Source organism: Myotis lucifugus, unplaced genomic scaffold (assembly GCF_000147115.1).
Source record: "Myotis lucifugus unplaced genomic scaffold, Myoluc2.0 scaffold_61, whole genome shotgun sequence".
Lineage (NCBI taxonomy): Eukaryota > Metazoa > Chordata > Mammalia > Chiroptera > Vespertilionidae > Myotis > Myotis lucifugus.
The window spans coordinates 4698620-4713289 of NW_005871109.1; the positions used below are offsets into that span (position 1 = coordinate 4698620).

Consider the following 14670-nt stretch of genomic DNA (forward strand, 5'->3'; position numbering starts at 1 on the left):
AAGCCAAATCAGGTAACTCTCAGATTAGATCTTGTTGTTTGCCCTGCCTTTCCCCAAAGTAATGACAGAAGTTCTCCCCACCTTCACCCCTCACCTCCTGAGAACCGGATGGAGAAGGTTCTCTAAGCATCTGTTGTATAGCACAGGCTTAGTCATGAGTCCTCACACTCTTTTCTTGGAGATCTAGAAGGCCAGCCCAAGCCCTGTGTTGAGCCCACTTAGAGAATTTTTATGCAAGGAGCTTCTCCTTCAAGAGTTTTTTAGAAATCTTAAGACTAGAGAAAGTAGCATCTTTATATCAGGGGCCATGTAAATTTTAAAAATAAGGATAAGGAATATAGGAATCATTTTGAAAGGTGATGAGTGACATCAGAACACTCATGTTATTCTCATTAAGTTACTAACATCATCAACATTGAGATGCCCACGGCTGGTGGCCTGCAGGACAGTCAGAGACAGGTCGGCTTTAAGAGGCTTTGTCATCGGCAAGCTTTCTCCTCTTCACAGAAAAAGCACAAACCTATTATGAGACTTTGGAGCAGAATGAAGTTGTTCCTGAGGAAAATTGGCATACAAGGGCCCGGAATTTCTGCCGATTTGTCACTGCAATCAACAATACTCCCCGGAACATTGGCAAGGATGGCAAATTCCAGATGCTGGTGTGCTTGGGAGCCAGGTACTGCAGCCTCAAGCCCAGAGTACATAGCAGCCAGCCTTGGAAGTGGTGCTGGAGTCCTAGTGTGGTGCAGGGGTGGGGAGTGGCTGGTGACCAGGCATTCTTGGGCAGGTGAGGCCTTAGAGGACTTCCTAGAACCCCTTAATTTCCTTTATGTACCATGCATATGGGTGGGGATCTGTGGAGGTGGGGGTGAGAGTGTGTGTAGCTGGGGAAGAAGAGCCACATTAAAAATATATATACATTATATATATTGATTTCAGAGAGGAAGGGAGAGGGGGAGAGAGAGAGAAATATCAATGTGAGAGAGAATCATTGATCAGTTGGCTGCCTCCTGCACTCCCCCCCCGCCCCCCCCACTGGGGATCAAGCCAATAATCCGGGCATGTGCCCTGACCGGGATAGAACTGTGACTTCCCGGTTTATAGGTCAAAGCTCAATGAATAAGCCATACCAACCAGGCCCAAGAGCCACATGTTGATGGAAGGAATAAAACCACCCCACTGGAGAAATTTAAAAGAGTATATATAGTCATTCCTTCAACAAACATATGAATGTGCCAGGCCTCGTGATGGTGGGAATAGAGATGGTGTGAATAGAGCTGAATGAAACATGCCTCTACCGTGTGGAAGTTTACTTGTCCCAATTAAATACAGTACAAGGCAGGAGGTTGTGAGAGCCCAACAAGAGGTACACATTTATATTATACAGTATGCTGGAAATATAGAGGAGAAAGATCATAGAAGGCTTCAGGGAGGAGGCGCTAAGGACCTGAGCCAGAGGATCCTTCCCTGTTAGGATAGAGTTGTTTAACCAGGGGACTGAAATGATACTAATTTGATATCATGGATGGTGTGCATGAGAGTGGGCAAGATCGTTAGGGGCTAGTCTAGTAGGTCAGGTGAGAGCATGAAGCCCTAATGAACCTAAAGCAATAGTTTGTACAGGCACAAAAGGCAGGGAGTTGGTGTGGGATTCACATCCCACATCAGCCACTTAATAACCGTGTGATCTTGGAGAAGCTATTTAACCTCTATGCTCCTCAGTTTCTTCTTGTATAAAGTGGGGATTATAACAGCACTAACGGCATTATATCATATCATAGGGTGGAATGACGGTTAAATACCTTATAACAGTGCTTGGTACATGCCGAGCTCTATGTGGATGTTAGCTCTCAGTATCACTCCTGGTGGTGGTAGCTGTGGGGAGGAAGGATTGGCTGCTATTGGTTAGAGACTGGCTGTTGAGATGGATGTAGTGGTGCTGACTGGACTTGGTGTCTGTTTGGTGGCGGGGTTATCTAAAGAGGAACAGGCCTGGTGGCAGATGTCAGGGCTGATTTGGGTCAGGTTGGGCTGGTGTCCTGGGGCAGGGCAGCCCTCAGTAGGAGTCTTTTATTGCTGTGTAAGGCCTCTTTCCCAAGCCCTTATTGGAGGAAAAAAGGGGTTGTGGGGAGCTATCCACTTCTCCAGCTTCAGACTTTGTTCAAGGTTTCCCCTTGGCCTTGCACTAACTGTCTCCCTTTCTTTCCCTCTGACCCACCTGGACTGATCCTGCCCTGCCAGAGATCACCTCCTACACCACTGGATTGCCCTGTTGGCTGACTGCCCCATCACCGCACACATGTATGAGGATGTGGCGCTGATCAAAGACCACACTCTTGTCAATTCCTTGATCCGCGTGCTGCAGACATTGCAGGAGTTCAATATCACGCTAGAGACGTCCCTGGTCAAGGGCATCGACATCTGACCTCTCAGCACCAGCTAGCAACAGGACTGAGAAAGACTCACCCTGCAGCTCTGACCCGTCTTCCCCAAGGACTTAAGCGAGTTGTGCAGGAGACGGAGATGTACACTCACTGTAAAAAGAAAACTAGAGGATTTTTGGAATAAATAATCTATTTTAGAGTTTATTTGCTGATTTGCTTTTTACACACTTTCATGTGAAAGAGTGATAGGGAGAGGGAGACGAGGTTGGTGCCGCTTATTTTGAAGCTGGTGCCCTCCCTCGCTGTGGCCGCGTGCTGGGAGCCTGCGGCCTCCCTGGACTGAGGTTGGCACCGCGTGCAGGGCAGTTCCGCTTCCTTGCCCTGATGCGTCAGTGAGGCCATTCCACATCGTTTTTAACTAATGTTTTCTATATTAACATTATTATGGATATTTGGCTTTCCTGGGCCACACACAGGTGTGCTGAGTGGAAGCCCGAAGCTCCAATCAAAGGGATTTTTAGTAGTGCCTCTTCAAGCACTGACAAGTCAGTCCACATCTTTTCTTTTCTTTTTTTTGTCAGTATTATTTGGGAAGAAGACATGCTAAGATGTTTCATTATGCAGAAAAATCACGTTTCCTCTTGGCACGCAGTTGCGCAGAAGTAAACAAGCATGTTTTAACAGGTTTTCCTTTCCCCCCATATTATTTATTTAACCCTCCATTGTGTGTTTTAAGTCTTTCTTTTTTTTCTTTTTTTAAGGAAAGAAAAAGCTTGTCACAGTCTAACTGGCTATATTATTGTTAAATTTATGTTGTTTTGCAACTTAGAAACCAGCTACAGTATGGCCCACTTAATAAAACACCTGAAACAAAACTGCATGGTCCCTGATTTTTATGGGGGTTTATGAGCAGTGGGCGGCGGAGGGTGCAGTGTGGTCTCACCACTGAGGACCGGGCTGCAGCATCGCTTCTCTCCCCTCTCCCCGCTGGCTCGCTGGCTCAGGGCTGTGGGCTGCCCAGGATGCCTCTGAGGGGTGGTGTCTCCTGGGTCCTTCCCGCTGCAGCACTAGGAGCTGTCACAGCTCTTAACTCACATGGTTATTTGAGAGGGATGCACACGGGGGTTATTTTCCTACTCTACAAAGAAAAAGGCTAGACCAGTGATGGCGAACCTATGACACGCGTGTCAGAGGTGACACGCGAACTCATTTTTTTGGTTGATTTTTCTTTGTTAAATGGCATTTAAATAAGTCTTTGTTTTACTATGGTTGCAAATATCAAAAAATTTCTATATGTGACACGGCACCAGAGTTAAGTTAGGGTTTTTCAAAATGCTGACACGCCGAGCTCAAAAGGTTCGCCATCACTGGGCTAGACAGGGGCAAACACCTGGCCAAGGTTGCAAAGATCGTCACTTGACAGGCAGGATGGGCCATTTCTTGAGGGGTAGGGGTGGGAACATAGGACACTTGAGATCCTGTCAGCCCTCAGGAAAAAAGCTCTTTCTTGAGACAGGGGCTTACTTTTCCTGGGATGGCAGGTGTAGCTTTATGAGAGTGTTGGGAACCAGCTCTTCAACCAAGCTGCTTTATGGAGACAGTGATCAGGTAGAACACCTCAAACCAATATCTTCTTGTGTTTCCCTGATTTCAGCATGTGCTGTTCACTCTGCCTCCCCTCGTGCCCACTTCCTGTTCATTGTTCAAGGTGTACTTTAGGAGTCACCCATCATAAAGCCTTCCTTAATTCCTGTGGGCACAGTTGATCATTCCCTCATTGTGCTCCTATAGTTTCTTAGATGTTGGCATTTCCTTCATTTTTCATTGCTGCCTTCATGTTGGGGCCACTTCCTAGCCTGAGCGCCTAGAGGGCAGAGAGGGTCTCTGTTCATTTAGTCCCTGGTGTCGGGCAGGTGGTGAGTGCCAGATAAGGCTTTTTAAAGAGATGACCAAGGGGACTGGAGGCTCCTAAGACAGCTGCAGTGCAGCATCCTGCAGGCAGGGGGCATTAGTGGGCTGCACTACAGCTGTCTAACTGAAGGCCAAGGGTAGTCTTCAGGTTTTTTGGAAGTGGAGCTTCTGGAGCAGGAAGGGGGATTTCTGGCTGGGTGAGAAGGGCAGCATGGACCTCATCTACGTTATGGCTCTTATGGGCCTAGGCCAGAGGTGTCCTTAAGTCATGCTTTACACACACACCTCTTTCCTCACAACTCTGTAGATTATCCCTGGTTTACAGGTGAGGAAAGCAAACTCAGAGTTTAATCACTTGCCTAAGGCCACACTATTTCATAAGCAGTTTGTAGTTACCAGAACTGTCACTCTAGGCTTGTGGCTTTTCCATTGACCACTACTCCCTTATTTGATGCAGGTCTCTGCTCAGATGTCATCAGAGAGACCTACATTGACTGCTCTAAAATACCAACAGGTCAGTCACTTTTTACCCCCTCATTTTGTTTTATTTTCCTTCCTAACACAATCATTATACTCATTAATTGCTAATTCTAAATGTGTATTTTATAAGGGAGGGACATGGTCTGCTTTGTTCACTAAGTAGCAACTGGCACATGGTAGGTAACCAATAAGAATCTGTGGAATAAGTGAATTCATTGGCAGTGGTTAAGACTACGGAGCCAAAGTTCTTAGGTTGAATCCTTGCTCTGTTACTGTCATCTAGAGCAAGCTACATAACTCCCGAATGTCAGTCATCTATAAAATGGGAATGATAACAGTGCCTGCATCATAGGGTTGTTGTGAGGACTAAATGGCTCTACCTGTATGCTTGCAATAGGATAAGGTGTATACTAAGTGCTTGATAAATGTTGGTGGTTATAATTAACCTATCGTATTAAGCCCTGTTCTGGTTCCTGACTTGAGATCCAGACCTCTTGTCCTTAAGGAGCTGAGAGGCAAGTGCTGTGGGGAAGTGAGATACATGTAGAGAGAACAGCAGGAGCAAAGGCATGGATGGAGCTGTGAAGTTGCTAGATAGTGAATATTATAGGAAGTCTAGTGCTAGAGAAGAGTCTGAGACAGACAGGGGAGCACCCCAGGTCAAGAATAGAGCTTTATCAGTCTCCCCAGAGCTCCATGTTCCCCTGCTCCCCATCCCAGTCCCAGCTACCTCCCTCCATTCAACTTCTTGACATTATAGTAATAATCACTCACGTGAGTTTCTTTATTGTTTGTTTTTGTTAATCCTCACCCGGGGATATTTTTTCCATTGATTTTTAGAGGGAGTGGAAGGAAGGGAGAGACAGAGAGAGAAAGAAACATTGATATGACAGTGACATATCGATTGGTTGACCAGGGCCAGGGATGAAGCCTGCAATTGAGGTACATGCCCTTGACTGGACTCAAACCCGCAACCTTTCCGTCCGAGGGCTGATGCTCTAACCACTGAGAAAACCTGGCCACGGCAAGTTTCTTTATTGTTTTATCACCCAAGTGTGTATCCTTACACACTATAGTTTTCAGCCTCATTTTTAAAAAACTTCATACAGCTTTTAAGTTTTGTTTAATCTAAAGGGCCCCTTCTACACACACACACACACACACACACACACCCTTTTTTTTTTTTTACAGTTTATCTGTTGAGGAACCTGGCCCATTGATCTGTAGTTTTCCAGTCTGGATTTTGCTAATTTTATGCTAGGGTGCAGTTTACTGTGCTCCATCATCTCTGCGTTTTCTGCAAATGAGCAGCTAGAGCCAGAGACCTGATCTGCCTCAGGTTTGATGAACTCTAGATGGTCGTATGCTCATTTATCAAGAGGCATATCATGTCTGGTGTTTACTTTTTTAAAAAAAATATTTTTATTGATTTCAAAGAGGAAGAGAAAGGGAGAGAGAGAGAGAGAAACATCAATGATGAGAGAATCATTGATTGGCTGCTTCCTGCACACCCTCCACCGGGAATCGAGCCTGCAAACCAGGCATGTACCCTTGACTGGAATCAAACCCGGGACCTTTCAGTCTGCAGGCAGACACTCCATCCATTGAGCCAAACCGGTGAGGGATGGTGTTTACTTTTTTGATGTTAGCAGCCATTGATGCTCAATGCCTACATCCTATAAGTAATTTACTTGGGTGGGGGCAATGCAACATAGAGATATTCTAACCTATCGTTTTGTTTTAATTTATTAGATGAAGTAATTTTATTAGGAAATGCTGCCCTTCACCTATTTGATCTCTCAAAGTTTGTATAGGAAAAGCAGGATAAGTGTGTAATTTTATTTACTCAACTTTTAAGATAACGAACTGGGCCGAAACCGGTTTGGCTCAGTGGATAGAGCGTCGGCCTGCGGACTGAAAGGTCCCGGGTTCGATTCCGGTCAAGGGCATGTACCTGGGTTGCGGGCACATCCCCAGTGGGAGATGTGCAGGAGGCAGCTGATCGATGTTTCTCTCTCATCGATGTTTCTAACTCTCTATCTCTCTCCCTTCCTCTCTGTAAAAAATCAATTAAAAAAAATTAAAAAAAAAAAGATAACGAACTGGACTTGGCTCCCTGTTATCCTCAGAAGGTGGCATTTAAAAAAAATACGATGATGAACTCGGGTTTAAATGTAGTTGATGGTTTCATCCCATTGCAATTATTATTATTGTTCCTATTTGGCTGTTGGGAGCCTCTTTAAGTTGGCTCCTGAGATGACTAGTGGTTGCTTTCTGGTATTTCAAGATGCTACAGGCTCTTCTTGTACATTTTCTGTCCTAGACTTGGAATCAGTAATTTTGCTAAGAAGCCAGGGGCTTCACATGTGTTTTACCCATCCCTAATGTATAAAGGCAGCCCTGCCACCTTCTGCTGTTCAGGTTTAATGATCTTGCCAAGATGGTGACTTTTTTTGGTCTCCTGGTCCTTAGACACAAGTGGTCCAAATGACCCTGATGGCAGGGTACTGGGACCTATAGAACTTAGTTCCCTCGCAAGAGAGTGCGCTTCCTGGGGACCAGCACTTCCAACCCTACAGAACCCAGAGTTCAAGGATCAGGAAGCACAGTCTCCCTCAGTGGGTCTTTGGAAGTGATTGTAACTGTGGCCATTCCTGCTTCTTGGTTTTGGGACCTATGTGTTCTTCCTTAGGAACACACAGTACCACATACAGGTCTCTGATTTAATGCATTAGATCCTGAAGGATGGCACTCCCCCATCCTTGCATATTATTGCCTCAGATTATTGAAGCTAGTGCTTCAGTTGTGCCTTCAGTAGGCCATTCCAGTGCTCTGTGAGGTTGGCAGTTTCCGAATGGTGCAGTATATAGATAACCAGTCGATCCTAATATCATGGGCCCACTCCCTAACTTCCTTCCCTGTGAAATGGACGCGCTGGTTGGAAGCCATGCTGGATGGGATTCCATACCTGATGATCAGGTCTGAACTTCTGGATATTGGTGCTGTCTCAGGTTCTGTAGGCAGAAAAGAGTAACTAACTTATTCCCAGAATAGAGCTCTGCCCCTGTGAAGATGAACTGCTGACTCTCTCGGGATGGGAAGGGCCTAATATAGTTGATTTGCCATCAAGTGGCTGGTTGATCTCCTCATATCTGGGACTCAGCATTGGTCTCTTGCTGGCAGATTGGACATTCAGAGGTAGCAGTAGCTAGAATAGCGATGGTACACGGAGGCCATGCTGTTGGGCCTATGCATAGCCTCTGTCTTTGCCATTGTGACCAACTCCTTGATGTGCCTATTAAGCCAGTTCCAGGATGGCCAATGACAAAGTGGCTGAGTCACTTAATCTACTTGTGTGTTCAGTTTTCTTCTATGGTAGATGCTTTGTGGTGGGTCCTAATGTGTGATACAAAAGGCTTTCATGCTTTGTGCCTACTCCTAAAATGTCCATCCATATGCCTCTTCCCAGACCTTCTTGTCCTCAGTCTTCCAGTCCTCTGACCAGCCAGCTAGACCACTGGCCACTGCCCAGGAATGTGTATATACTCTCCTGCATATAGCTCTCCTTCCATAACCAGGTGCACCACCTGCAGTTCTGCTCATTGGGAAGATTTTTCTCTTGCTTTCCCTGGCTTCCTACTGTCTTTCAAGGCAGCTCCTGGGTGTAACTGTCAGGCAGCCACTGTCCATTTTCAGCTTCCACCCACATACCAAGCTGACCCATTAGCAAACCAAGCTCAGTTACCATTTCCATCTTACAATGAAATACTGCTGGCTGCACCTGGCTTTATGACTTGGCAGGTCTGATAGAATCCAGTTTATAATGGGAAGTTCTTGATGTACTGTTCCTTGATGCTCATGGTCTAGCATTTCATTTATTTTTATTTCATTTTTTTAAAAATTGATTTTAGAGAGAGGAAGGGGAGAGAGAGAGAAACATTGATGAGAGAGAAACATTGATTGGTTGCCTCCCGCATGCAACCCAACTGGGGATCGAACCCACAACCTGCATATGTGTCCTGACCAGGAATTGAACCCACCACCTTTGGTATATGGGATGACACTCCAACTAGTTGAGCCGCACCGGCCAGGGCTAGCGTTTAATTTAAGCCAGGGCCAAGCCACATGCCAGGGACTGTTTCTCAAGAGGTGCAGATGGCATGGCTTTGCTCCAGAAGCCCAGGGGCCTGCTTTGTGATTCTTTCACTGGGGTTGCAGTGAGCACTACATTGCTTCTTTACTCATCACTGACACTTCCAACACTATAGAGTCCACTGGATCATATGACCCAAATGATAAAATATTTGCTTAGCAGCTTGAACCTCTTGTAGAACCTTCTTCTGCTCCAGGGTAGCAAATCACTGAGTCTTCTTAGGGTTTATACTCACCTTCTGGAGCACATGTGTCTTACCAAGGTTTTCAATAAACTAGCCACCTCCTGCTTTTTCCACTCAATCACCATGATGTAACGGATCTGTAATGCTCTATGGGATGTCCAGATGGTCCAGATCTCTTTGAACAGTATTACCACTGAGGGCAAAAGAGTTAACGTAACTTTGGGGGAAATGGTAAATGAATATTATTGTCTGTTTCACATGAGTGTGAACTGTTTCTGATCCTCCTGTTCCATTTGGAATAGAAAAGAACACATTTACCAACTCAGTGGCCACATACCATGTATCTGAGGTCTGAGTGCCTGCTCTAGCAATGATAGCACATCTAGCACAACAGTCAGGGCTACTCCTTGGCTGAGTTGTGGTAGCCTATGTTATTCAGGATTCATCTGGCTTTCCAGTGGCCAGACTGGAGAATTAAATGGAGATATAATAGGGTCCACCATCCCTGCGTCCTTTAGGTCTTTTGGTGGCAGTAATCTCTCCCAGCCTCCAGCCCCCACAAGTTGTGATTTTTTTAAAAATTTAAATCTTGGCTAGGTGGGGGTGGGGAGCAATTTCAGAGACTTCTGCTTGGTGTTCCCACTATGATTGCTCAGATCTCCAGGCTAAGGACTCAGTGTTGAGGTTACTCTAATTGCCAGTATATCAATTCCAATTATACACATGGGGATTGGGGAAATGACCAATTGGACTGATCTGTGGACCGAGGGGACTGCAACTGAGCTTTAGCCAGGGCTCTATTTATCTAGCCCCAGAAGTCCTACTCTAATAGGGCGGGGGTCATGATGACACTTTGGGTCTTTGTATGTTAATAGTAGATCAGACCTTTTCCCCAGTAGTCCTTGAAACACCTGGGCATTCCCCTTTCCACAGTGTACGGTCACCTGGGTAAGTGGTGATAGCCATAGGTCATTCCTGGATTCCTATAGGAATCTATGTAGTAAATAGTTGTCACTAGGTCTTGGGGACTGGCCTCCCCCCCCCTTTTTTTTTTAAACAAAATGCAACAGTCTAGAAAACCAAAAATTTACTATTGATACTAATTCCTATGAGTTTGCTGTGCTACCATACACAAGAAATTAAAGAAACCATTAAATATTTAGAAACATTTACCATCAGAAGCCTTAAAATCTAACTGTATGTAGTAGCCCCTCAAAAAGCTACAACTTGCATTTTTTTATAAAAGTATTTTCTCTACAAAGAATCTTATCAGCTATACAAAAATCTGTAGTTTTTATACTGAAGCTAATATTGAGCTGCACTTGAATTCACATTCTTAGCAAAACAATTGCCTGAGAGCACACACACATACTCCGCACACATCATTACAGGACAGCCTTTATTCTTCATCTTCATCCTCCTCTTCATCATCGTCATCTTCCTCTTCCTCCTCCTCCTCATCTTCTGGTTCGTTTTTCTTCTTTGAGCCAGTTGGCCTGCTAGGGCCCTTCTTTCCCACTTCACTTTTGCCCTTGGCACGGTATGCAGCAATATCCTTTTCATATTTCTCCTTTAGCTTAGCTGCTTTTTGTTCATATGGTTGCTTATCTTTGGCTGATTGTTCAGACCACATTTCACCCAATTTTTTTGCAGTATCCCCAATGGATAAACCAGGGTGTTCAATTTTGATCTTTGGGCGATGTTCAGAGCAAAACAGGAAGAAGGCAGATGGAGGCCTTTTAGGAGCATTGGGATCTTTTTTCTTCCCTTTCTTGTCACCTTTGGGGGAACATAATTTTTCATCTCCCAGTCATAGCGAGCTTTGTCACTCTTCGCCATATCTTCGAACTTTGACTTTTCCTTGGCAGACATGGTCTTCCATTTCTCGGAACATTTCTTGGAGAATTTGGAGAAATTGACGGAAGAGTCGGGGTGTTTCTTCTTGTGCTCCTCCCAGCAGGTCTGGACGAAGAAGGCGTACGAGGACATCTTGCCCTGCGGCTTGTTGGGGTCTCCTTTGCCCATGATGACAGACAGCATCCTCCTGGTGGTAGGTTTTCCTCAGAGTCCCACCGAGCGGCCGGGTCCGACTGAGACGCTCCCTCGCTGGGCTCCGGCGTGAACTGGTTTATCCTGGCCTTCCCTTTAGTCAGTGAGTTTTGGATCTAAATATTGGCGCAGCTCTGGGAACTGATCATGCTCTCTATTGAGGTGGCCAGCCTCTGCTACTCAGTTCTGGTTGTGGAAGTTAAGTGGCTCCCTTGTTGGAGGTCAGTTTTGCTCCTAGGGACATTATGTTCTATTGACCATTTTCACAGCTCCCTGCTGGTCAAGCACCCTTGTCTGTCTTTCCAACCTTGTAAGGCTTTGAGGTAATTATGGCCTCCTGGCATCTGATGGTTAAGTTCTACCAACTGGCCTCTATGACTTCAGGGCCTCATCATTTCTATGACCATTTCTGAGCTAGCTTGCCTCTCTGTCAGCCCTGGCCTGCTGGAGGTAGTCCAGTAGGTCAGCATGGTGCAGTCTTCTGACTGACACTTAAAAACAATAGTGTTTTTATTTATTCTTCTGTTCATTTTTCCAACAAATATTTATTGAGTCCCAATTATGTGCCAGACACTGTTCTAGGCATTTAAGAAGCAGTAGGGGTGGTGGTGGAATTAGAGGGAAGGGACAGGATTCTAGTGTTGCTTCAGAGGCAAGACTATACAACCTGGTGATGGATTGGATTAGGGATAAGGAAGAAGAGTTGTCAAGGTGTCTCCCAGGCCTTAGGGATGCACAGTCTACGCCTCAGTTCACTACATGGACTTGTGATTTTAGCCAAGCTAAAATGTGTGTGGTGGCATGTATGTCCATGCTCATAGGCTTACATTCACCTGTGGGACACCTGTCGGCTGTTTGGAACTTCCTTCACTCATACTAATCCTGAGGAGGTGGGGCAGGCTGGGCATATGAAAATCCCTGGATCTTGAGGTTCCTTCCTGCCTTTCCCTGACCCTGCTGTTTCCTCTGGGGTGGGGCAGGCCCTGAACACTTCAGCCCTGGCTGGGGTCATAATGATCTCAACTTCTGAAAGGTTTATTCTAGGGTCTGACCTTTAACTTGAGCTGCGCAGGCTGGACAGTTGTAGCAACCTCGGAACTACAGGATTAATTGCTGAGAGCCTGGTTTCCATACCTTGATTGCTCATCCCAGAGCTGGGCCAAGGGCATCCCTGGATCAAATTGTGTTACTTTCCATCTTGGTTCAAATTCTTGAATCCCGATCTCTTGCTCTGTCCTTGCTAACTTCTGGCCTCTGGGACAGCCAATACCATCCCTACCTCTGTGGCAGTCACGCATCAGGCGGCTGTTTGACTCCTGCTTCACTTTCCCATAATGTTACTGTTCTCAGTGATGTTACAACTGAGAACCAAAACAAAGAAACCTTTAACCAAGATCTTGTAAGACGTTCTAAAAGCTTCCTGGCTTTGTGTGCCGCCTCGTTGTTTTAGTTTTGGCATTTGGAGGCCCCTCTGATGAGAGCTGGAATTGCATGACTTTAGCCCACCACTGTAGCTTACCGGGTTTGTACAGATGTAAAAAACACATTTATTTTTATTGATTTCAGAGAGGAAGGAAGAGGGGGAGAGAGAGATAGAAACATCAATAATGAGAGAGAATCATTGATTGGCTGCCTCCCACACACCCCACACTGGGGATCAAGCTTGCAACCTGGGCATGTGCCCTGTCCTGGAATCGAACCGTGACCTCCTGGCTCATAAGTCGTCGCTCAACCACTGAGGCATGCCAGCCAGGCTGATAAACACCTGTGGAGGGGAAGACTGGGGAGGGGATTGGGGAAAGGGAGAAGTCAGGATGCCCTGCAGGCCAGAGCCAGCATTGACTGGTGCCATCGGAGCTCTGGGGCTAGAGTGGCCCTTCAGAGTGGTTTCCTCCGAGTTTGTTTAGTTTCCTTGAATTAATTACTAAATTAACCCCAAGCCCTTGCCCAATTGTCAGAATCTCCTTTCAATATTGTAGTTTGAGTTAGACATTCTATGCATTTTTACCTTTCTCTCTCTCTCTCTCTCTCTGTGTGTGTGTGTGTGTGTGTGTGTGTGTGTGTGTGTGTGTGTGTTTTCTTTGTTGATCTTCACCAGAGAATATTTTTTCCATTGATTTTTAGAGAGAATGGAAGGGAGATGGAGAGACAGAGAGAAACATCAATGTGAGAGAGACACATGGATTGGTTGCCTCCTGCATGCACCCCAAGCACGCCAGGGATTTGTTTGTTTGGTAGTCAGCACTGACTTCCAAGTCCTTCTAGTATGCCTTTCTGCACTGCATAGCCTGACAAGCCAATAAAACCAGCATAAACAGTAGTTCCAGACTCTCTTGCAGCTAGGGTCCTGGATATGATTTACTTTGTGCCAGTGAAATGTTTTCATGTACAATTTGAGAAATGGGAGCGAAGCAGAGGCTATTTTCCAACTGGTTTTGGCTTTATTTTGCTTATAAGAAACACTGGAGATAAGTCTATCATCCAGTTTATAGGTATTGAGAAGCAGTTGCTGTGATGGCAACTTCTTCATATCTTGAATCTTGAGAGGTTAAGTACCTTGTACAAGGTTACATAAATAATAAGTGATTGTTCAAGCTCAGATGTCTGAATTCACAGCTACTCAGAGAGTTCTTAAGGTTTGCCTATGTTGTGCAGAAATAGTAGCTTTCCTGGCAGGTTAGGTCTGGTGTCTTCTGGGAATCGTTCCTGAAGGCTCAGCCTAGAGCTCACCCCTGTAGTTATTTCAATCATTTTGTAAGCTTTTAGTTCTTTTCATTACATACTTTTAGAGCCATTTGGATTTCTGGCACTGAAACCTTCTCACTAGCATAATACAGGAAACATCCTTCTGGGATCCGGACAGGGAGAGCCTATCTCCAAAAATTCCAGGTTTCCAACAACCAGGGGCAAGTACCTGTGCAAGTACCTGAATAGAGGAACTCAGAAAATACGGTACCAGCCTGGCTTGGCTTCTACAGGTCCTGCCTCTATTGGGTTGGTGGGAAAATGAGAATCTCTTTTACTTGCCCATTCTGCACCAGAGCCTGCACTCAGCACGTCACACAAACAGTCTCATCCACAACTCACTAGAGCCCTGCAGAGCCGGTGTGATTACCCTCAGCTTACATATGGGGAAGCTCAGATTCCAAAAGGCTAATAAACGACAGGATCATAGCTAACATCCATGTCTGTCTACACACTCAGCCTATACTCGTTTACATTTTTAAAAATCTTTTGTCATTTACATTTTAAAAATCTCTTCCTAATTATAAGTGTAATACCTGTTCATTGAAGAAACTTTGTCATTGCCCCTTTGGTGTTATGGGATTATTTTTTTCTACACATGTATTTACATAATTGTAAATTCCCTGCTTCTATCATACAAGCTGCCCAGTTTTTGATATAAGCTGTATTTTTTCTTTTCCTTTTTTTTCTTAAACACTGACATGAACAATATTTCAGAAATAAGAAGTAATTGATAAACTGGCTTGTGTTGACCTATGATTAAA

General features: G+C 45.2%; 1 protein-coding gene and 1 pseudogene across 8 annotated transcripts in view; one reads left to right on the forward strand and one right to left on the reverse strand.

Annotated features, from left to right (window-relative positions):
• Positions 1-3259, forward strand: part of DENND5A (DENN domain containing 5A) — a 58228-nt gene extending 54969 nt beyond the window's left edge. For 3 of the 8 annotated variants that reach the window (XM_023754553.1, XM_023754558.1, XM_023754559.1), the window contains 2 exons: positions 398-787; positions 2242-3259. In XM_023754553.1, the coding sequence (XP_023610321.1) occupies positions 398-787; positions 2242-2321 (470 nt within the window). In that variant the 3' untranslated portion in view covers positions 2322-3259. The remainder of the gene's footprint in view (positions 1-397; positions 788-2241) is intronic. The other 5 variants (XR_002829503.1, XM_023754556.1, XM_023754554.1 and 2 more) reach the window with 3 other exon arrangements.
• Positions 3260-10323: 7064 nt separating this feature from the next.
• Positions 10324-11208, reverse strand: LOC102417709 (annotated as a pseudogene).
• Between the last annotated feature and the right edge of the window lie 3462 nt (positions 11209-14670).